Source organism: Sphaerodactylus townsendi, linkage group LG15, assembly GCF_021028975.2.
Source record: "Sphaerodactylus townsendi isolate TG3544 linkage group LG15, MPM_Stown_v2.3, whole genome shotgun sequence".
In the NCBI taxonomy this organism is placed as follows: domain Eukaryota; kingdom Metazoa; phylum Chordata; class Lepidosauria; order Squamata; family Sphaerodactylidae; genus Sphaerodactylus; species Sphaerodactylus townsendi.
Window position 1 is genome coordinate 1,156,089 of NC_059439.1, and position 23,651 is coordinate 1,179,739.

General features: G+C 54.9%; 1 protein-coding gene across 1 annotated transcript in view; it reads right to left on the reverse strand.

Moving 5' to 3' along the window:
- Positions 1–531: 531 nt before the first annotated feature.
- The window catches only part of GRN (granulin precursor), a 35,336-nt gene continuing 12,216 nt past the window's right edge, over positions 532–23,651 (reverse strand). The window contains exons 3-11 of the mRNA XM_048517570.1: positions 20,654–20,783; positions 16,961–17,058; positions 16,239–16,484; positions 11,173–11,406; positions 8,206–8,439; positions 6,843–7,079; positions 4,842–5,060; positions 2,939–3,184; positions 532–1,205 (exon numbers count right to left, since the gene is read on the reverse strand). Of these exons, the coding sequence (XP_048373527.1) occupies positions 1,068–1,205; positions 2,939–3,184; positions 4,842–5,060; positions 6,843–7,079; positions 8,206–8,439; positions 11,173–11,406; positions 16,239–16,484; positions 16,961–17,058; positions 20,654–20,783 (1,782 nt within the window). The 3' untranslated portion in view covers positions 532–1,067. The remainder of the gene's footprint in view (positions 1,206–2,938; positions 3,185–4,841; positions 5,061–6,842; positions 7,080–8,205; positions 8,440–11,172; positions 11,407–16,238; positions 16,485–16,960; positions 17,059–20,653; positions 20,784–23,651) is intronic.

Genomic DNA, 23,651 nt, shown 5'->3' on the forward strand with positions numbered 1-23,651 from the left:
CTTATTGGACTAAAGTAGTTTTACAAGAAGGACAAAACGTGAAAAAAATGCAAATATTAAGTATAAGCACGGAACTAGATTCAAGTTCGGACACCTAGTCAGCTAGCCAGACGTCACCATATATAAGAACATAAGAACAAGCCAGCTGGATCAAACCAGAGTCCATCTAGTCCAGCTCTCTGCAACTCGCAGTGGCCCACCAGGTGCCTTTGGGAGCTCACGTGCAGGATGTGAAAGCAATGGCCTTCTGCTGCTGCTGCTGCTCCTGAGCACCTGGTCTGCTCAGGCATTTGCAACCTCAGATCAAGGAGGATCAAGATGGGTAGCCAGAGATTGACTGCTCCTCCATAAATCTGTCCAAGGCCCTTTTAAAGCTACCTATATGTGTAGGGACGTATGTATGTCTTTTTTCTTGAGTATTATTATTGTGAGGGGGAAGGGGGGGCCCAGACTGAGATTTTTTTTTCTTTTTCTACATGTGTCATTCAGGACGTGTAAAAATGAAGAAAATTTATCAATCAAAAACACTCCTTCGCTGTCACGCCTGACACTTTTTATTATTTAAATCAATCACGTCGTGGATTTTTCCACTGGGAACATGAACACACAGCAAGTTCAGCAGGAGGAAACGCGCCCACGGGCACCCGGGCGCCAGCCCAGTGCCAAACTGATTTGGTTTTTTTTTTAAAGAGTGCATTAAAAAAGTTTAAAAACAACCCGGGGCCCAGAGCAGCAAAGCAGACGGCCGGGGCCACCGAAGGGCCTGGCAGGAGCACGTCAACATTCCCAGGGTCCTGATTCGACAGTCTTGATTCTGGCGATAAACTCGGCAGGGCAGAAAATTAAGAGCTGGGCACGGCAGCAGGCATGTGACCACAGATAATGCCTATGGGGGAAAGGTGGCCGCCGACCCCCCCCCCCCAAACAGGCCAGTGCAGGACAGCAGGAATCCCCTGACCCCTGGGTAAGATCTCCGCAGCATTTGCTCCCACGCCCCGTGCGTCTCCCTGGAGGCGCACGGCAAACTGCTGCCACAATCTTGGGGTAAGCATACCCCAAAAGGCACTTCAAAGCAACGGGAGCGCTTGTGTGGACCGTGAGGAGGCGTCCCAACGGAGGGGTCCTTTCCGCTGGCAGTCCAACCCCGTGCGGGAGCAGCGGAAGCCAGAGGGGCAGCAGTGACGGCGGTCGGAGCAACAGGATCCCTGGGAGGGAGAGAGAGGAGGGCACAGATTACGGCCTGCAGGACAGAGCCAGGGGGACGGGAACCCAAAAGCCAAGGGGGAGACGGTGCCTCTTTGCTGGGGGGGGGGGAGAGAAACACCCTGTTTTCAGCCACCTGGACATTTTCCAAATGCCAATTTTGCCATTTTGATGCAACTGTATCCTTAAAAGTGGCTGCCCTGAAATACTACTCCCACCACTACAAGAAGAAAGGTCACAGAGAGGGACAGACAAACATCCTTAAAACCCATCAGCTGGCAACATATAGGGCAGTGGTGGCGAACCTATGGCACGGTGGCACTCAGAGCCCTCTCTGTGGGCACGCACAATCAGAGCCGCCCCCACCCCCCACATCTAGGCTGGCCTGTGCCACTGGGCTCGATTATTAGCATTAAACCTAAGACCTAGTTTTGGGGAAGCAGCGTAGGTAACCCTGTTAAGTGCTGTTAAACCCCACTGATTTTTAGGCAAAGAACTAAAGCACGATCCTTTACCTGGGAGTAAGCTTGGCTGCTGGCAATGGTGCTTGCTTCTGAGTAAACCCTCTTAGGGTCGTGATTCACCCATTGGAAGAGTTGCACGGTTGCTTCAAAGCAAAGCCACCGACTACCACCAAGCTTACTCCAGAGTAACACACGCCTCAGAGCCAACCATTTTTTTTATAAACGAAAACCTCAGTATTCAGGTTAAATTGCCATGTTGGCCACTTTGCAATAAATAAGTGGGTTTTGGGTTGCAATTTGGGCACTCGGTCTCGAAAAGGTTCGCCATCACTGATATAGGGAATAAGTTTGGTTTGGAGTGAAACGTGCCAACAGTGCAGAGACACACAAAATGCAGAATTAAGCCTCTCAAATTCTCCGTCCACACAGGCATGATAATCCTGAAGAAACCACTGTGATGTAACACGCCCAAGCAGGCATTTGAGCCAGTCCAGTTCTAGCTTCCCACACCCAATTCGGCTCGGTGCAACACTGCAGGAGGGAGCTGATGGGGCACCAGGTAGCCTCAGGAAGGGGTCTACCTGAACTGGGACCCCTTTGCCAGGGCCAGTTTTGAAGACACCCCCCCCCCCCGCAGTAACTGCTTAAGAAGGGCACTGAAGCCCCACAGACCCTTGGCTTTCTCCCATCTTAAAAGCGGCCAGGAAAATGGCCGGCATCATCTCCACAGTCATCAGCTGGGTCTGAGATAAAGCCCCCTTGGACTTGGCACACACTGGTGCTGGCTTGGCAGGCAGCGGTAGACCTTTGCACGGGGTGACACAACGGGCTTGGTGTGAGCCTCTCCCTGGCTCAGAGAAGTCAGGTCAGGGCCTCCCGGAACTCCTGCTGCAGCCACGACTCTTGTTTGCAACATCAGGACTCTTGTGGAAGTTCCTCAGTGCAAAGGGGCCGGGACCCAACTCACAAAGGGGCAAAACGCCTCGGTTGTGGCCCAAGATCTCCCGGCTCGTGAACTTCCACCTGCACACCACGGAGCTAGAACCCACGAGGGAAATTCTTTGGCCTTAGGACGCTGTCAACAGGACTGTCCACCTTAACCTGTTAAAAGCCTTCTTCTGGATTTCCAGCCCTCCTTTGTTAAGAGCTCCCTTTGTGGCCTCACGTCCAAACATGTCCTGTTTTTCGAACAGGATGGCCTCACTTTATTCCAACTTGAACTCCTGCCCAATCATCTCCCACCAACGATCCACCCCAGCCAAAACACTGACCTTGTCATAAGGGCAACACGCCCATCCGCCTGAGCTGGTCAGGCAGCAAGTCTGGCCATCGTGGCAGTAGTGCTGAGCGTCGCAGGGCACGTCGCGGCTGGAGGTGACCGCGCCCGAAGGATTCAGCGAGGCAGAGAGCTGCACCCCCTCGGCAGCAAACAAGGGGGGCGGATCACACCTCTGGGCTTTCAGGTTGCAAGTGTAGCCCGGAGCGCAGCAGTGTTGGCGGTCCTCACAGCAAACACCCTGCAGGGGCCACCAGAAAAAAAGACAGCGACGTTGGCCAAGCCCCTGGCAGGCTGGCTCAGTGCCAAAGAGGGCTATCGAAATGGGTGAAGAAGTGGAGCAGCAGTGGCGTAGGAGGTTAAGAACTCATGTATCTTATCTGGAGTAACTGGGGTTGATTCCCCGATCTGCCGCCTGAGCTGTGGAGGCTTATCTGGGGAATTCAGATTAGCCTGTGCACTCCCATACACGCCAGCTGGGTGACCTTGGGCTAGTCACAGCTTCTGGGAGCTCTCTCAGCCCCACCTACCTCACAGGGTGTTTGTTGTGAGGGGGGAAGGGCAAGGAGATTGTAAGCCCCTTTGAATCTCCTGCAGCAGAGAAAGGGGGGATATAAATCCAAACTCCTCCTCCTCCTCCTCCTCCTCCTCTTCTTCTTCAAGTAGTCTCAGTATCACCCCCATTCAGCATCTACATTTCCTCAGGAGGCAGCCATTTGGGAAAGGCCTTATTTGTGCATAGTTCCCTGGCCTCTCTGGCAAGAGGGATCCCAAAAACACGGCTCCTAGTCAGGATTGGCAGGTCTGAGCTCGGCAGACACGGGAGCAAATGGCCAGAACAGGAGCAGGGATTGGAGCTGGAGCATTCTTATGAGAAGCATTGAAGGCAAGGAGGGTGACAGCCGCGGGCTCGAACCTGTGCAAACCCAATGCCCACTGAAGTCTCCAAAGAGGACCGGGCAGGCCTGCAGCAGTCAGGAAGCGGGGCTCTTGCCCACGGCCAGCCAAAAGAGCAATAGAGAAACGCAGTGGCAGCTTTTCTAGGGGCTAAATGTGCACCAAGCTTTAATTATTTTGTGCCCCACTTCCCTGATGCTCAATTGATGGGCAGCCCCCGCATCAGCCTGTCAACAGCCAGCCTCTATCACCCCCATTCCTCCTCCTACTGGCCCACCCCAGCCCCCTAATTCTGCCTAATCTACAGACACTCGGGGCACCTGCCAGCCTCTTCCCCGGCGGGCATCGTCTGGCTTTCGCCCTCAGGGCCACATCTGATCCAGAGCCTTCACTCATGTTTGGCAACCGGCTGCCCTTCTATCCAGTGGGCAGGGTCTGCCCTTCTATCCAATGTCTGCCCTTCTATCCAGCGGGCAGTGTCGTTGCCAGGGACGACGTGGTTCTGCGGCGGGTCCCCAAGGCAGGAAGTGCCAGGACCACCAGCAACCGCCATGGGCCAGGTCCCAAGGGTAGCCACCGGGGCAGCGCGCGTGGGCAGCGCAACAGACCCCACGCAAAGAAGAGAGACGCAGCATGACGGGGGAGAATGGGAGCTGCACGGACTGGGCAAGACTGGGCTCCACAGCAGCTCACTGGCTCTCTGTCCCGTGCTCCCCCCCCCCCCACACCAGCTGCCCCTCTTTTTTCCGTAAAGTCACAGCTGACTTATGGGGCCGCCTGCTGGCGTTTTCAAGGCAAGAGAGGGTCAGAGGTGGTTTGCCTGCCCCTGATATTCCCGGCAGGTCTCCCATCCAAACACTGGCCAGAGTCCAGCCAAGCCCGGGCTATCCAGTTAGGCCACCTGCCCCCCACCCACCCACCCACAGAACCCCAGGCAGAATTCCAGCCTTGCCTTCCACCCCACGGCCTCAGCCAAACCCCCACCCCCCACCCCGGCTCACCTGTGAGAAATTGCAGCAGAAAAAATGCACTGAAATCGATGGGCAGCAGGTCTGCCCGTCGAGACAGTATTTTCGCTCAGAACATTTCACCAAGTTAGCCCGGGCCGCAGTCATCGGGAGCCGTAAGGCCGGGGCGCTCCTTGGGACGCAGGTGCCATTCTGCACATCACAGGTGTGGCCACTGGGGCAGCAGTGCAAATGGTCAGAGCAACAGATGGCCTGTGGAGAGAAGACAAGGCCGGGTCACTGGCAGAGCCTCACGCTGACGCAGCCCCCTCCCAACTTATGTGGATCAACCGGGATGGGAGCAGGAAAGCCCCCAAGAACTCCAAGCGTGCAGAGTATGAGCCCAGTTCAGCAAGGAAGCCCTGTGGCTCTCCTCAAGCGTGAAACCTTCCCGGCCTCTCCTGAGGAGGACTGCGCATGTGCTCTGCCCCGCCTGCGTTGACAGAAGGGGGGTAGGTCATAAACGCTGACAGCAAACCAGAAGAAGAGTTTGGATTTATATCCCCCCTTTCTCTCCTGCAGGAGACTCAAAGGGGCTGACAATCTCCTTGCCTGTGAGGTGGGTGGGGCTGAAAGAGCTCTGAGAAGCTGTGACTAGCCCAAGGTCACCCAGCTGGCGTGTGGGGGAGCGCACAGGCTAGTCTGAATTCCCCAGATAAGCCTCCACAGCTCAGGCGGCAGAGCTGGGAATCAAACCCGGTTCCTCCAGATTAGATACACGGGCTCTTTACCTCCTACGCCACCAGGTGAAGAATAAAGCGTTGCTCCACGTTGCACACCCCTCCACATGCGCAAACACCCCAGTTCCTCAGCTATGGCCCGCCAGGCCCATGCAAGGATGCAGGATGCCGCTCTGCTCAGTGTACATCTTGGCGAGTTTAGCGAGGAGTGCGCCAGCATCTCTGGGGGATGCCTAGAGAGTATTTCTCACTTTTGGGGAGTTATTGGCCAAGAGGGCGCACACAAAAAAGGCAGGAAGGCCCATGACAATGGAATAAAAAAGATAAAAAGGGGGGAGAGATCCCAAATCCCTGTCAAAACAAGACACTGGAGCAGCAGGGGCATAGTGGTTAAGAGCGGGTGCCTTCTAATCTGGAGGAACCGGGTTTGATTCCCCGCTCTGCCGCCTGAGCTGTGGAGGCTTCTCTGGGGAATTCAGATTCGCCTGGGCACTCCCACACACGCCAGCTGGGTGACCTTGGGCTAGTCTCAGCTTCTCGGAGCTCTCTCAGCCCCACCCACCTCACAGGGTGTTTGCTGGGTGGGAGGAAGGGCAAGGAGATTGTCAGCCCCTTTGAGTCTCCTGCAGGAGAGAAAGGGGGGATATAAATCCAACTTTCTTCTTCCTTACCTATGTACAACCCTTTTTTCTGCTCAATGGGGATCCAAAATCACTCGTGCCACCATTTTATCCTCACAACCACCTTCCAATAAGACAGGTAAGGTTATCCCAAGGTCACCCAGTGAGCGTCGGTGACAAGCCAGGGAATCGAACCCAGGTGGTCCCAGATTCTAGCTGGGCGCTCTCCCCACCGGCCACTTACGCCAAGTCACTGTCCCTGATGGATCAAATACAATATTTTTGTTCGACTGGTTTGATTCCCATCCCACCCTTCTATCACACCGAAGTGGAACCATTTGGTTAAAGGCAGGCAATGAATCGGCCACGATACCATGAAACGTGCCCATCGCCAAAACCCGGTCGCATTTCATGCGCTCGTCAAAATTAATATTTCGGAAAAATCCCCTCCTGCCAGTTGACGCGCCAATCAAGACGTCCACTGAACTCGCTTTACACGACCGGCCCAAATGCAGAACAAAGATGCCTGTTCCCAAGTCTGGCCAACCTCCCAGCAGGGATGTACAGATTTGCCCTCCAGACCGGAGGCGCCAGGTGGAACGAGGCAGGAGAAAGAAGCGCTTCTGGGCCACTGAGGTGGCGAGGGCGGGGGGGGGGGGGAGCAAAGTGTTCTGGAGTATGCCAACTCAACCCACCTGAGGGAGGGGGCAGCACGCCCACCCCCCTGCCTTGGTCCGGCAGCAGGTCTGCCCGTCAGAGCACTGCATTTTGTCGTCACACCGGACATCCCTCCTCGAAGAGGCGACGCTCAAAACCGCAGGCCTTTTCTCCAGCCACGGGATGACGATGTTTTGGTTCATCTCGCAAGTGCCAGCTGAGCCACAACGGAAGCCGGTGGGGCAGCAGTGGACATGATCCGGACAGCACTCCGCCTGGAGGGGGGGGGGGGGTCAACAACAAGGGAAGGGGCAGTCACTGGCGAACGGGGCACCTTCCCTGCCCTACAGGGCTCTCCGCCAAGCTCCAGATGCCAAGTCTTTCTCAAGAGCATTTTACAGGGCTGTTCGTCTCCTCAAGGTCCGGTGAACTCCAACACAGAATTTGTGTTATTTTAAAAAGGAAAGGGGCACCTCCTTACAGTGAGTCCCCCAAAGGTGATTTGCACCTGCTTGTTTCCGAGGCTTCCTTTGAACTGGGAATCTTCAGGACTTTTGTCAAGCAAAGATAAAGCTAGTGGGTGGCTAAAGTACACACAGAATCTATTTTCAGGTGTGAGTGAATCTGGGCCAGGTGCCACACACCTGGGATCACACAGAAGGGCCAGGTCACAGACAGCAGCCATCCCAAACTAGCTGGACAAAACAGGAACTCTCAGAACTTCTGAAGAGACCCCATTCAATCCCCTGTAACGGCAGGGGTCTGTCTCCTTGGACTGAAGTTACAAAGAATGAAAATAAGCAGCGTATAACTCCTGTGCAATGTGCTGAGTATTTTCGTTTTGGCTTCAGTCACAAAACCTCACAAGACTTCCCACCCGCCCCCCTCCAGAAGTGCTCAGAGGCATAGCTAGGGAAAAATGGAGCCCAGTGCAAAATCTGAGTTTTGCGTCCCCCTGTGTTCGTTTGTGTTCTTTGTATTTTTTACTGTTTTTTGTTTTTGGCCTGCAGGGGGCGTAGTTTTTAGGCTAGCAGCACCAAAATTTCAGGAACTTTTCGGGAGACTCTCCTGATGATACCTACCAGGTTTGGTGAAGTTTGGCTCAGGGGGTCCAAAGTTATAGACCCTCAAAGGTGTAGCCCCCATCTCCTATTAGCTCCCATTGGAAACAATGGGGAATGGGGACACCCCCTTTGGGGGTCCATAACTTTAGACCCCCTGAACCAAACCTTACCTAACCTGGTTGGTATCATCAGGAGAGTCTCCCGAAAAGTTCCTGTAAAAATACACTAAAAATACAAAAACCACAAACCTGAATTTGCCCACCCCCACCCCCGGCACGTGTCCGGTGCAACGCGCACCCCCTGGCCCCCTCGTAGCTTCGCCTCTGGAAGTGCTTACCTGGGGGAAAGGGCAGCAGCCCCAATCACCCGAGGCCAGCCGGCAGCAAGTGTCCCCATCAGGACAGCTGACCTGGTCATCACACCGGACATCCCTGCTGGAAGAGTCACTGCGGACAATGGCAGGTCTTTTCTCCAGCCAAGGGATGCTCTCGTGGTCCTTCGTACAGGTGCCACCTTGGCCACAACGGAAGCCGGTGGGGCAGCAATGGAGATGATCCGGACAGCACACCGCCTGGGGGGCAACAGGTGAAGTCACTGGGCTTGCAGAGGCCGCTTGACAGCAAAGAGGGCGGACCTCCAAGGCTCTCTGCTAAACTCCGCTTGTCAGTCTTTCTACAGGGCATTTTACTAGCGTGTAAAGTCTGCGGCAACTTCTCTAAACGCCAGTGGGCCTTCTCAAGAGCACGCTTTAATGGCTTCCCATCAGCTCTGCTTAGAGGGAGATTTTGGCGTTTATAGACTCAATTTTGTCGTTGTAATTCAGGAGCAACTGAAACGATGACTCCCGTTTTATTGCGCTGTGAATTTTATCTGGATCTTAGAAAATGTTTGGTTGTTGCTTTGCTGACCAGAGCTTTTAGACCAGTGATGGCAAACCTTTTCGAGACCGAGTGCCCAAATTGCAACCCCAAACCCACTTATTTATCGCAAAGTGCCAACACGGCAATTTAACCTGAATACTGAGGTTTTAGTTTAGAAAAAACGGTTGGCTCTGAGGCATGCGTTACTTGGGAGTAAGCTTGGTGAAGCAACCATGCAAAGCTTCAAATGCGTGAATCACGACCGTAAGAGGGTTTACTCAGAAGCAAGCCCCATTGCCAGCAACCGAGCTTACTCCCAGGTAAAGAATCACACTTTAGTTCTTTGCATGAAAACCAGTGGGGTTTAACAGCGCTTAACAGGGTTACCTACACTGCTTCCCCAAAACTAGGTCTTAGGTTTAATGCTAACAATCGAGCCCAGCAGCCCAGGCCAGCCGGGGGGGGGGGGGATCTGTTTGTGTGTGCCCACAGAAAGGGCTCTGAGTGCCACCTCTGGCACCCGTGCCATAGGTTCGCCACCACTGTTTTAGACGTTTGGATAAACTAAAGGCCAGTTCCTTATCTGAGGCCATCCTGCATTTGTAAAATGTTCGTAGTTTGAATAACGTTCCCAAATTTTATCTGGAAATTGTATATTGTGGCTTAACTATGTATTTAACAATTTCTAGTCTTTGACCGCAATAAAGCTGACTGATGGTATTTGAGAATAAGGATATTATTTGTTACAAGTGGCTGGGTGCTGTTATGCAGCCAGGGGTGTGTGGAGATCTTTGGCTGACGGAGCAAACATGTAATCCTGCTGATTATGTATTGATTACCTTTCACTTTTCTCTCTTTTTAAAAATCTGCTGGTCAAATGAATGTAAATAAACAGAATGGAGAGGAGGGAGAGATGGAGAAGGAGTTTGGATTTATATCCCCCCCTTCTCTCCTGAAGGAGACTCAAAGGGGCTTCCAATCTCCTTGCCCTTCTCACAACAAACACCCTGTGAGGTGGGCGGGGCTGAGAGCTCCGAAGAACTGTGACTAGCCCAAGGTCACCCAGCTGGCATGTGTTGGAGTGCCCAGGCTAATCTAGTTCACCAGATAAGCCTCCACAGCTCAAGTGACAAAGTGGGGAATCAAACCCAGTTCTCCAGATAAGAGTGCACCCGCTCTTAACCACTACGTGCTGGCTCAGAGGAAGTGCAGGTGTGTCAGAGGCAAGGGAGACCAAAGTTCCCCAAAACTCCCATTAAAAAGATCACGGAGTGGGAGAAGGAAAGGACCTCCAAACCCCTGAAGAATCACCGCCAGTCTAGACTAAATCAGATTTTACCTGAGTAACCCAAGATGGAGTAGCTTCATGTGTTCAGTGCTATGGGAAAACCATGCCTCCAGTCATGGGACTGAGGATCGAACTGGACTTGCCAGAAACACATCTGGGGGCTGTTCCAATCACCACCCCCGCCCCCTTTGCTGTTTACCACCCTCCCTTTATCACCAGTCCCAGCCACTGCTCTGACACCGGAAGTAAAAGATGCCCACCTGGGATCTGCAGGAAGGGGCTCAACTGCTCTTGAATCTTGCTCTTAAATCTCTTTGGCTCCTCAAACTGAACTCGGGGCCCCCCCCCCCCCCCCCGGCTATTATTTTGGGCCACATTTGAGTATTTCAGCCTCGGCTTCAATCGCAAATTTTCACAAGACTCCCCCCGCCCCGAATTGCTTACGTCGGCTTGAAAGCTTTTTTATTTTCAGATTGGATACTATGCAGCCTGCTGGACTTAATTCAAACACTGACTTCAGACCTTTCCTGTGATTCCTTAATTAACTGCACCTGTCTCCCTTGACTTTCTGTATAAATTAGGCTGCTTCTGTCTTGGGGTTAAGGACATTTCGAGAGGCATAAGAACAAACCAATTGCAGACCGTTGTCCTCACTGGTATTTTGGCATTTTTTTCTCCTTTATAAAATAATCAAATTGTTACTGGTTAAAGCTATAATTACAACTGTTTGCTTATTATTTTTGGTAGATTGTAACCATTATTGTATTTTGAAAAACCCTGACCTGCCTTTGTAAGTATTTTTATGTTTTGGAAATCAGTTTCACATGTAAATTGTAATTCTTTGTGACAAGCCTTTATTTGGTTTCTTTTCAGAACAGCCGTGAAGTTTAACGAGGCCAGTTGGTTAATTATCTAGAATCTGGCTAGCTGTTCTATTTACATTGAGATTACATTGCCGTGCCGTTCTAACTTAGGTTTATATATATTACTCCAATGGGAGAATGAAAACAATTTTTCCAAAACATTTGGTTACTGTTTGTAAAATTATAAATTTATTTTGGTTACTTAAAAGTAAATTGCTACTCCAGTGGGATAACTAATTTTTTGAAGTCTTCACTGTAGCCTGTTGGTACAAGTTTTCTTCATTTTCACTTACCTGGGGTAAAGGGCAGCACCCCCAGGCACCCGAGGCGAGCCGGCAGCAAGTGTGTCCATCGGGACAGCTGACCTGGTCGTCACACCTGACATCCCTGCTCGAAGAGTCACTGCGGACAATGGCGGGCCTTTTCTCCAGCCAAGGGATGCTCCGGCCGTCCTGCGTGCAGGAGCCCGCTTGGCCACAACGGAAGCCGGTGGGGCAGCAATGGAGATGATCCGGACAGCACACCGCCTGGGGGGCGACAGGGGAAGTCACCGGGCTTGCTGGAGCTACTGGACTGCTGGGCAGGCCCCAAATGTATCTCAGCCAAGGTCCAGCTACTAAGACTGCTTCACAAGGGGGGCTGCCTCCCACCGTGGGGGGCTACTTCTGGACAGGGTGCCAGGGGGAAAAACGGAGAGGGATCCGTCAACATATCTGCATAAAATATTGGCTGCATATACATTTTCTAGTGGGATCCAATAGCTACATTCCCTCTCTGTTATCAGATCACTATATTTCACAATGGTATACTTTGATCTTTAGAAAGGTTGAAGCTATTGGTTTCCCCTTGGAATCACTCCTTATGCTCACAAAGGTGGAAGCCTTCAGACTAGTCAAGAATAGGCTCTTGGATCTTGATTTTCATAATTTGACTCTTGCTGCCAAGACAACCTGTTCTCCGACTACGTTATTAATCCCATGCGAGCGTGCAATTATGGCAGCATATCTTCGTCTGCTGATTAATCCCACCCAGAGGAGAGCCTTGGCTACTGCAAGATGTAATGTGCTGCCATCAGCTCTGCTGGAGGGAAGATTTAAGAATATGGAACGTTCTAAAAGAGTTTGTTCATGTGATATGACTACGGTTGAAACACTTGACCATTCTCTGTTTCTATGCCCTAAATACAATAAGATACGCATGAAAAACATGAATTCCATTTTCTTGCAATGTTCTCAGTGGCATGAGTGTTATAAGATACCCAATCTCCTGAACAGCTCTGATGTGCTCTTTTGTGAAACTGTTGCAAATTTCATACTGGAAATTAGTAGTTTTAACGGCATTTCTTAATCTTGGTTTGTTTTAAAATTTTGTCCTGTTTTATATGCCAATAAAGGCTTGTGTTGTTGGTGCTGTTGGTGATATCTGCAAACGAGGACACCAAGTCACACAACGCTCTAGGAATGTCCCCCATCTGTATGATTTTTAGCATAGAATTTCAGGGCAATTCTACAGTGTCGTACAACAAGGTGATGTCACTTCCAGCTGCTCAAGACGGACGTGATGTTACGGCATCATACAGTACTGTTTTTCCAGCCCTTCCCAAGTATCTCTGGAGTTGCCGGCACTGAGCTACCAACGTTATTTCCTTAAGAACATTTTACTGGGGTGCAAAAGTTCATGATCCCCACCAGCTTTACTGAACTAGCCGCAAACTGAGCATCATTCCAGATACCACACTGAAAAGCACATCTGAAGCCAGGGGGTTATGAGCCAAAGGCTGAGGAGTGGGAAAGCCTGCAGGCCTCAAGACAGCACTCATCGCATAGACAGGCCTGAGGTTGTGCCATGCCCCCCCCCTCATTTCCCAGGCACCCTCCAAGCCTCAAGACAGGGCCTGGTGGGATTGTAGGGAAAAGGCAGACCAACAGCTGCAGAAGAGCAATGACCTTGGGGCAGTTAACATAAGGTTCTCCCAAGGAGGGAGGAGGTCCCCTGCCCCTCTATGATGCGGCGGGCCAGGGCGTTTACTGCCCTGGCCCCTGCCTGGTGGAACGCTCTTCCTCCAGCAGTTAGGGCCCTGCGGGACCTTGGAGAGTTCCGCAGGGCCAGCAAAACTGAGCTGTTCCACCAGGCTTTTTTGGGGGGGGGGGCGGCCGCTGATTCCGCCCCTCTCATTGCCCTGTTCACTGGCTGTGCACCTGACCATCTGCCAGCCCCCTTCCAGAATTTGACCACTCCCAGGTTTTGACCACTGGGGTGGGATGCCAGACGCCCCTTATTATTAATTATTAACTATTTATTGTAGGATGCTGCTGCTATAGTTTTAAGGTTTTGTATTTTTAACTGGGGTTATTCGATTTGTTTTATTATGTTTGTTGTTGTCTTGTTGTACACCGCCCTGAGCCCTTCGAGGGTAGGGCGGTTTATCAAATAATAATAATAATAATAATAATAATAATAATAATAATAATAATAATAATAATAATAATAATAATAATAATAATAATAATAATAATTTTCCCCAGAGCTGCGTGGCCCAGCGGCTGCTATCAGCAGGGGAGAGTCCTGTCAAAAGACTGGTCCCCTTTTGCAGCCTCCTGTTAATTTAAACAAAAGGTTCATGCTGAGGTCTAAGTAAAAGCCACGGAATCAATTCTCTCTCTGAGGACTAAAGGAACGGCAGCGCCAAAGGACAAGAGGCGGCAGGTTGTCACGGGTGCCAGACAGACCAGTAGGCCGAACCATTTCAAGGCCCAGGAATCCAGAACTCTTTCCACCTTGTTTGTACAAAGACTTATGGGCTGGGGGAAGGTGCTTGCTTAATTGGATCCTATACAGTGGCAGAATATTCCGTTTCCCTGGGGCATCCACCTGATTGGTTGAGTCATCTGATTAGCAACACAACTGATGGGCCATACGTTTGATTGCTCAGCCAGAATCAGGCCAACACGACTTGTAGATCCTTCAGTCTAATTTTCGTTTTTCGGACCGCATCTGACTTCGGGACACCTCTTGATTCCGGATGGGCCAAGTTGTCTGGAGAACTGGTTTGGGTGTCAACTTTGAAACGGCATTAGATGTAGTCTAGCCAGGTAAGTTCTGGATTTAGAACCAATGCTTATATGTTTAGCTTTCATCATTTCATCCTTACTGTTCGCTGCTCTCTTTTTGTACATTCCCACACAATCTTTTAATAGCTTTAACTATATTTTGTGGAGTTCTTGGGTTTTGGGACTTCAATCTGAATCCAGTCCTGTAGCCCAAATTGGCTGCAGCTACAGAATAGTGGTTTTCTAGAACTCCCCTTGTAAGCATCCTACCTTGCAGGGTTGACTTCTTGATCTTAGACCAGTGAGGGCTATGGGCTTAGTATCATAAGAACATAAGAACAAGCCAGCTGGATCAGACCAGAGTCCATCTAGTCCAGCATTCTGCTACTCGCAGTGGCCTACCAGGTGCCTTGGGGAGCTCACAGGCAGGATGTGAAAGCAGTGGCCTTCTGCGGCTATTGCTCCCGATCACCTGGTCTGTTAAGGCATTTGCAATCAAAGGGGATCAAGATTGGTAGCCATAAATCGACTTCTCCTCCATAAATCTGTCCAAGCCCCTTTTAAAGCTATCCAGGTGAGTGGCCATCACCACCTCCTGTGGCAGCATATTCCAAACACCAATCACACGTTGCGTGAAGAAGTGTTTCCTTTTATTAGTCCTAATTCTTCCCCCCAGCATTTTCAATGAATGCCCCCTGAATCTAGTATTGTGAGAAAGAGAGAAAAATTTCTCTCTGTCCACATTTTCTACCCCATGCATCATTTTATAGACTTCAATCATATCCCCCCTCAGACATCTCCTCTCCAAACTAAAGAGTCCCAAACGCTGCAGCCTCTCCTCATAAGGAAGGTGCTCCAGTCCCTCAATCATCCTCGTTGCCCTTCTCTGCACTTTGTCTAGCTCTTCTCAGCATCCTACCTTGCAGGGTTGACTTCTTGATCTTAGACCAGTGAGGGCTATGGACTTAGTATCTGAGCAGGGAGGGTCCTGGTGATACCCTGAGATGTGTGGATTCACACTTCAGCTCTTCTGGTTTTACCTTGACCTGCTTGTCACGCTTAAGCAGGGTGAGATTGCCCTCAGAAGGCCAAGTTCTGACGGAAACGTTGAGACCTTCATTGATTCCTCGATTGCCGGTTCTGTGCAACTTGTTGTGAAATCTCCTGCCTGTTTTTCTCTACTGGTTTGATTACTGCCTGGTTTTGCTTGCATCATGTGGCCTGGGTTCCGCAGGGCCTGCAAGACCGAGCTGTTCCACCGGGCCTTTGGGGAGGCTGGCTGCTGATGCCCCCCCCCTTAGAACAACAGTGGATCCTGCCATCCCCCTTCCCTCTTTTGTTTAAGGGACTTGATAGTAGGTGTCATCTATTATTATTATTATCATCATCATCATCATCATCAACAACAACAACAACAACAATAAACCACCCTCCCCGGAGGGCTCAGGGCGGTGAACGAAACAGATAGAGCACAAATAAAATCCATATCAAGGTTTAAATAATCCTTAAATATGGCTCTATATGTTAAAATCAACCCCGTTAAAATGCAGCATCCTAGTATCAAATGTACCGATGGCGTCCTACTAATGTTTATGTTGATTATGTTGATTTTAGTCTGCTGCATTTTAATGGGATGGGGTTATTTTATATAGAGCCAAATATTAAGTAATATTAATGGATTTTAGCTTTGATCTATGTGCTCTATTTCTGTTTTTGTTCACCACCCTGAGCCCTTCGGGGGAGGGCAGTATAGAAATATAATCAATCAATCAATCAATACTTGCAGAGCCTGGATTTACACCTGGCAGCACCCCCCAGTGGTATTGGAGGGGGTGCTCCAAGTGGAAGGAGAACCACCACCACCACCACCACCCCGCGACTAGGGTAGTGGCACCTGAGAAGGGCCTTGACTGCTCTGGAGATGTTGGAAGCAGAAAGAGGAGGGGGGGTGGGGTGGAAGCTGGAGAGCTCCTTGGGGGGGGGGCACCCCACCCACCCTTGACAAAAAAACCCATGGCCCCCACTTTCCCTTGACACGGGGCTTTAGGACAATGCTGGAGAAGGCAGAAGCAGATACGGGATCTGCCGTAATTACACAGAAAGGCAAGAGCGGAGGACCTATTGATGGAGTGACGGCCGATCACCCCATTCTGTCAACGGGAAACTGAGACCAACAGCAAAGTCTCTCGGGGCGTCTCCAGAGCAGCTCGTCTTGGATTTGAGCCCACCTCCCTCCCAGATCCAAACCCTCAATTCCCAAAGAGAGACCCACCACAAATTGGCGGGGGAGGGGGGTCCTCCCCACTCACCTGTGGCAGTGGGCAGCAGCCCCAGGCCCCCGTCGGCAGGCGACAACAGGTCTGCCCATCTGGGCAGGCAGTGTGGGGATCGCACGGCACCACCGAGCCCGCAGAGGCTGCTACGACAGCGGTGATGCTCGCAGAGGATTTTGCCAGCCAGGGAATGCTGTCCGTGCCCTTCAGACAGGTCCCCTCTGCCAGATCACAGGTGAAACCCTTTGGGCAGCAGTGGATGTGATCTGAGCAGCACACTGCCTAGAGAGGGGGAGGGAAACAACTGTTAGAAACCCCCTGGAACTGCAGGCTTGGACGGCCCACAGGAAAAGGCCTCGTGCCCGGGCAGACCCTTTAAACCGCTGCCCAAACTCCCAGGCCAAAGTCTTCCCCACCCTGGGCCACAGACAGAGCTCTGGACTTCGTACGCGCTGAGCAAGCAAAGCCCTCGCTGATCACGTGACAGCCGCTGGCATTTCCATTCTAGCCAGTGGCATGCAAGGGAGGAGGGGGAGGGGCCCCACCATCTGGACATGGCCCACCCACCCTAGCTGCGGGTGGGGGAGGGGAAGGAGGGGTGGCATGCAAGGGAGGGGAGGGGCCCCAGCGTCTAGACATGGCCCACCCACCCTAACGGAGGGAGGGGCAGGAGGGGTGGCATGCAAGGGGAGGGAGGGGAAGGGAGGCAGGGGTGGCATGCAAGGAAGGGGAGGAAAGGGAGGGGAAAGTCTTCTCACCTCCTCCAGGGGGCAGCACCCCCAGTCGCTGGACGACTTCCGGCAGCAGGTGTGGCCGGTGGGGCATTTGTGAAGCGCATCACACTGTACCTCGGGAGCTGCAGTGAGAAAGGGACGACATCAAGACAGGAGGAGCCGTCCCCCTCCCCTCATTCCCGCCCTCCCAATCCACAGAAGCAGGCTCCCAGTTCAGCACCACTGAGGCATGTAAGGAGGCTGTCAAAAGGGGAAATAAATGCCTCGCTGCCTATCCAGGATTGGTCTAGATTTCGGGAGGGGGGGGGAGCAACTTGGGAAGCTACAAGTGACCCCAGTGCACAAGTGATCTTAATCAGAGCTGTTGTGCATCTCAACACTGGCCAAATTCTGCCCCAACTAAAGAAGAAGAGTTTGGATTTATATCCCCCCTTTCTCTCCTGCAGGAGACTCAAAGGGGCTGACAATCTCCTTGCCCTTCCCCCCCTCACAACAAACACCCTGTGAGGTAGGTGGGGCTGAGAGAGCTCCGAGAAGCTGTGACTAGCCCAAGGTCACCCAGCTGGCGTGTGCGGGAGTGTACAGGCTAATCTGAATTCCCCAGACAAGCCTCCACAGCTCAGGCGGCAGAGTGGGAATCAAACCCGGCTCCTCCAGATTAGAATGCACCTGCTCTTAACCACTACGCCACTGCTGCTCCCGCAGGCTGAATACATTTTGTAAACTTCACCAGAATATTATTACATTTATCCTGCCCTTCATTCCTCCGAAGAGCTTCAGGAGGTATTTAGCATTTCCCGCTTCTCCTACACACGCTCGCCAACACTGACAACGGCATTTTCTTTCCTAATAATAACAGGGACTGCAGAATTTGGTGCGTAATTCTTCTTGTTTCCGCAGGGAGGAGGGGTAAGGAACACGGTGGACCAGCAGGCCTCTGATCAGGAGAACTTGATTCAATTTCCCTCTCCATTACACGAGCAGTGGAGAACCGAGTTTATTTCCCCAGTTTCCCACTTGAAGCCTGCTGGTGACCTTGGGCTGATCCCAGTTCTCTTAAAACTCTCTGAGCCCCACCGACCTCACCATTGGTGGGAGCAGGGGAGAGGAGGGGATGCGAGCGTCAGCCGCTTTGAGACTTCTTATGGTAGAGAAAAAGCGGGTATAAAAACCAACTCCTCTGCTGCTGCTAACCCTGGAAACGGACGGCTCAGAGGCATCGTTCGAAATGTTTCCCAGCACATTTTTACAACCTTAAACTCTGGAAGAATTTTTGGTGTTGCAGGAAAATGCATTTTACATCCTGTGGAGAAAATGCACTCCATTTTAGAGATCATTGTTTATATCGCAGTCATTAAAGTATTCACTCTGTCTATGCACTGGAGCTTGGTTACAAGTTTGACGCTGACAAAGAAAGGCAGGTATTGGGATGGAGGAGGAGATAAGTCATCAAATCCCCAGTAGAAAACACCTGATTACAGATGCAAACGACTCTGGTGGGCAGATATGGAACTGGGCAGCTTCCAGCAATTTCAACCATCCAGCCATTTCTGCTAGCTCATAGGTGTCAAACTTGCGGCCCTCCAGATGTTATGGACTACAGTTCCCATCATCCCCTGCCAGCGTGATGCTGGCAGGGGATGGTGGGAACTGTAGTCCATAACATCTGGAGGGCCGCAAGTTTGACATCTGTGTGCTAGATGGTCACACCTGAAGAACATGATTGGGAAAGCCAAGGGGCTAAAAGACCTTTTCCTTATGGCCAAAAAGATCAGAACTGATCCCAGAGGGGCACGAACTCTCAAGAGAAGACTGTACATTATGAGGACATGAGAAAGATGCTCTCTTATTGGTTCATCTTCCTCAAATGGGAACAAGCCACGAAGGACTAAATTTTCACTTAGGAGCTTCATATTAATCGTGTGTTAAGGGACAACGGGGAGAGCTCCTGGGCAGAGAACTAAAATAACGGGAGGCGTTTTAAAATGCTGCAGCTTCAGGAATTAGAAGAAGAGTTTGGATTTATATCCCCCCTTTCTCTCCTGCAGGAGACTCAAAGGGGCTGACAATCTCCTTGCCCTTCCCCCCTCACAACAAACACCCTGTGAAGTAGGTGGGGCTGAGAGAGCTCCGAGAAGCTGTGACTAGCCCAAGGTCACCCAGCTGGCGTGTGTGGGAGTGTACAAGCTAATCTGAATTCCCCAGATAAGCCTCCACAACTCAAGCGGCAGAGCTGGGAATCGAACCCGGTTCCTCCAGATTAGATACACGAGCTCTTAACCTCCTACGCCGCTACCAGCCTGTCCTAATTTTAAATCCATTTAGGATAAGTAAAGAGTTTAAGGGTTAGAGGATTGTGGATTTTCCCCTTTATTTTACATTCATGCTCAACATGATGTTTGTATAGACTGAGTGTCCTCTTATTTTATTGAACTTCCTTGCATTTTGAATGTCCAAAGTCCGATCTTTGTATCCACGTCACACCTCTGTGTTCCTGCTTTCTGAGGAGCAGTCAAGGGGATTGGCAGCAGTCGAACTTGCCATCCTTTGAGCGCAAAAGCTCAAAAATGCAGTGGATCCCCTGTGCGCTAAGAAGCATCCACAAAATCGGAGGCGTGGCCACTAGGCAATAAATAGATCAGTGATTCTCAACCAGGGTTCCGTGGTACCCTGGGATACCATGAGCACGTCCCAGGGGTACCATGACAATGCTACCGCCTGCCCCCCCCCCCCCCCCAGGAATCAAATGGATTTTGAAGGGGGGGGGGTTGGAAGCTTCATGGGCTCCCTTTAAACAACACTGAAAAACAGCATTGTTTTATTTGCCTCAATTCGGTGTGGATTGGGGGGGGGGGTAGATTTAAACGGAGCTCTCCCTTTAAATCCCCCCAATCCATGTCGAATTTAGGCAAACAAACACCGCAGCTGTCAACGCTGCTTTCCCTCCCCTCCCCCTGCTTGCCACTCCCCCCACCTACAGGCCAAAAACGGAAAAAAAAACCCTAAAAATGCAAAAAAAAAATCAAATGAACCTCAGGGGTACCCTGAGATATGAAGAGCGAGGTCAAGGGTACCACGATGTCGAAAAGGTTGGGAAACACTGAAATAGGTGTACAAAATTGCGCAAAGCCATTTCGCAAGAGGTACCCTTCCAGATTTGTTGTGAAGCTGACACGCTCAAGGGCAAGGAAAAAGGGCAGCCCCTGCCAGCTGGGGACCAAGGAGGGCCGCAGGACTACCCCAAGCTCCCAGACAAAAAAAGAACGCTTGTGTCCTCATGCATCCAATGCCCATTCGGCATTTCTCTGCACTTAACCTAAATCACAGAAGCTCTAAACCAAGAGTCTTCAAACTATGGCCCCCCAGATGTTCATGACCTACAATTCCCATCAGCCCTGCCACTTGGCCATGCTGGCAGGGGCTGGTGGGAATTGTAGTCCATGAACATCTGGAGGGCCATAGTTTGAAGACCCCTGCTCTAAACAAAACGCCAGTGTCAGCTCTCAGCGGTGCCAAAAGCACCCGTTCCTCTACTGGGCGCTGGGCAACATGACCCAGCACCCCTGGGACTGTCAGCCCCCCACTCTCCAAACTGACTCGTTTCCACTATTCCCACTGCACTTGATGCACAAATGTACAGCTGTGATTTTTTTCCCTCTTCCTTCCGAGAATATTCCACTCCCCCCACCCTTTTGCAGAGCATTAAGACATCCACACCTTTTTGGAGGTCTGTAAGGAAGCGGGTGACCGGCCACGACCACCGGGGGGTCAGGGTGCACTTCGAGTGGGCCAAGTCGCACGTGGTCCCCTGAGGACAGCAGTGGAGGTGGTCAACGCAGCACACAGCCTAGGAGGAAGAGGAGAGAGCAGGAATGGGGGGTATCCGAGGCAGGGCCAAGGGTGGGCAGAGGTTATTTTTTTTCTTTTTGAATTAATAAATGTTATTTTCCTATAGTAGAAGAGTAACATAGAAAGTAACAAACATGACCAGTTTTAGTCTTCCATAATAAACAAGGAAAGAAAAAGAAAAAAAAACCCTACAATATTATCCACCTATTTCTATCTTACATAGCTTATATTTATTTATTTATTTATTTATTTATTTATTTATTTATTTATTTATTTATTTATTTATTTATTATTTCGATTTCTATACCGCCCCATCCCCAAGGGGATCCATATATGGGGTTATGTGGGGGCCATGTGGTGCCCAGAGGCAAAACCCCCTCCAGGCGCCCCCCTGCTTGGAGCCCTGCTTACTCACGAGTCAGGCTCCAGCCCCTCTTCCCGACCCAGCAGTTGCCGGTGCGATTTTCTCTCGCGCTGCAGCTGCTGGGCCAGGAAGAGGGGTTAGAGCCCGACTCACAGGTAAGCGGGGCTTACTCATGAGTAAGCGCTTACTCTTTAAAGTGCTTACTCCTTAGTAAGAGCTCTGCCAGCCCCTCTTCCACACTCAGCAGCCACAGCACAAGAGAAACTCGCTGTCAGGATCCTAGGAAAGGCCGGAGAATCTGAGTCAACAGTTGCATGTCCCAATAGAACTAGGCCAGGGGTAGGGAACCTGTGGCTCTCCAGATGTTCAGGAACTACAATTCCCATCAGCCTCTGTCAGCATGGCCAATTGGCCATGCTGGTAGGGGCTGATGGGAATTGTAGTTCCTGAACATCTGGAGAGCCTGGTGGGGGGGGGGGGGGGTGGGGGGGGGGGGGGGTGGGGGGGGGGGGGGGTGGGGGGGGGGGGGGGTGGGGGGGGGGGGGGGTGGGGGGGGGGGGGGGTGGGGGGGGGGGGGGGTGGGGGGGGGGGGGGGTGGGGGGGGGGGGGGGTGGGGGGGGGGGGGGGTGGGGGGGGGGGGGGGTGGGGGGGGGGGGGGGTGGGGGGGGGGGGGGGTGGGGGGGGGGGGGGGTGGGGGGGGGGGGGGGTGGGGGGGGGGGGGGGTGGGGGGGGGGGGGGGTGGGGGGGGGGGGGGGTGGGGGGGGGGGGGGGTGGGGGGGGGGGGGGGTGGGGGGGGGGGGGGGTGGGGGGGGGGGGGGGTGGGGGGGGGGGGGGGTGGGGGGGGGGGGGGGTGGGGGGGGGGGGGGGTGGGGGGGGGGGGGGGTGGGGGGGGGGGGGGGTGGGGGGGGGGGGGGGTGGGGGGGGGGGGGGGTGGGGGGGGGGGGGGGTGGGGGGGGGGGGGGGTGGGGGGGGGGGGGGGTGGGGGGGGGGGGGGGTGGGGGGGGGGGGGGGTGGGGGGGGGGGGGGGTGGGGGGGGGGGGGGGTGGGGGGGGGGGGGGGTGGGGGGGGGGGGGGGTGGGGGGGGGGGGGGGTGGGGGGGGGGGGGGGTGGGGGGGGGGGGGGGTGGGGGGGGGGGGGGGTGGGGGGGGGGGGGGGTGGGGGGGGGGGGGGGTGGGGGGGGGGGGGGGTGGGGGGGGGGGGGGGTGGGGGGGGGGGGGGGTGGGGGGGGGGGGGGGTGGGGGGGGGGGGGGGTGGGGGGGGGGGGGGGTGGGGGGGGGGGGGGGTGGGGGGGGGGGGGGGTGGGGGGGGGGGGGGGTGGGGGGGGGGGGGGGTGGGGGGGGGGGGGGGTGGGGGGGGGGGGGGGTGGGGGGGGGGGGGGGTGGGGGGGGGGGGGGGTGGGGGGGGGGGGGGGTGGGGGGGGGGGGGGGTGGGGGGGGGGGGGGGTGGGGGGGGGGGGGGGTGGGGGGGGGGGGGGGTGGGGGGGGGGGGGGGTGGGGGGGGGGGGGGGTGGGGGGGGGGGGGGGTGGGGGGGGGGGGGGGTGGGGGGGGGGGGGGGTGGGGGGGGGGGGGGGTGGGGGGGGGGGGGGGTGGGGGGGGGGGGGGGTGGGGGGGGGGGGGGGTGGGGGGGGGGGGGGGTGGGGGGGGGGGGGGGTGGGGGGGGGGGGGGGTGGGGGGGGGGGGGGGTGGGGGGGGGGGGGGGTGGGGGGGGGGGGGGGTGGGGGGGGGGGGGGGTGGGGGGGGGGGGGGGTGGGGGGGGGGGGGGGTGGGGGGGGGGGGGGGTGGGGGGGGGGGGGGGTGGGGGGGGGGGGGGGTGGGGGGGGGGGGGGGTGGGGGGGGGGGGGGGTGGGGGGGGGGGGGGGTGGGGGGGGGGGGGGGTGGGGGGGGGGGGGGGTGGGGGGGGGGGGGGGTGGGGGGGGGGGGGGGTGGGGGGGGGGGGGGGTGGGGGGGGGGGGGGGTGGGGGGGGGGGGGGGTGGGGGGGGGGGGGGGTGGGGGGGGGGGGGGGTGGGGGGGGGGGGGGGTGGGGGGGGGGGGGGGTGGGGGGGGGGGGGGGTGGGGGGGGGGGGGGGTGGGGGGGGGGGGGGGTGGGGGGGGGGGGGGGTGGGGGGGGGGGGGGGTGGGGGGGGGGGGGGGTGGGGGGGGGGGGGGGTGGGGGGGGGGGGGGGTGGGGGGGGGGGGGGGTGGGGGGGGGGGGGGGTGGGGGGGGGGGGGGGTGGGGGGGGGGGGGGGTGGGGGGGGGGGGGGGTGGGGGGGGGGGGGGGTGGGGGGGGGGGGGGGTGGGGGGGGGGGGGGGTGGGGGGGGGGGGGGGTGGGGGGGGGGGGGGGTGGGGGGGGGGGGGGGTGGGGGGGGGGGGGGGTGGGGGGGGGGGGGGGTGGGGGGGGGGGGGGGTGGGGGGGGGGGGGGGTGGGGGGGGGGGGGGGTGGGGGGGGGGGGGGGTGGGGGGGGGGGGGGGTGGGGGGGGGGGGGGGTGGGGGGGGGGGGGGGTGGGGGGGGGGGGGGGTGG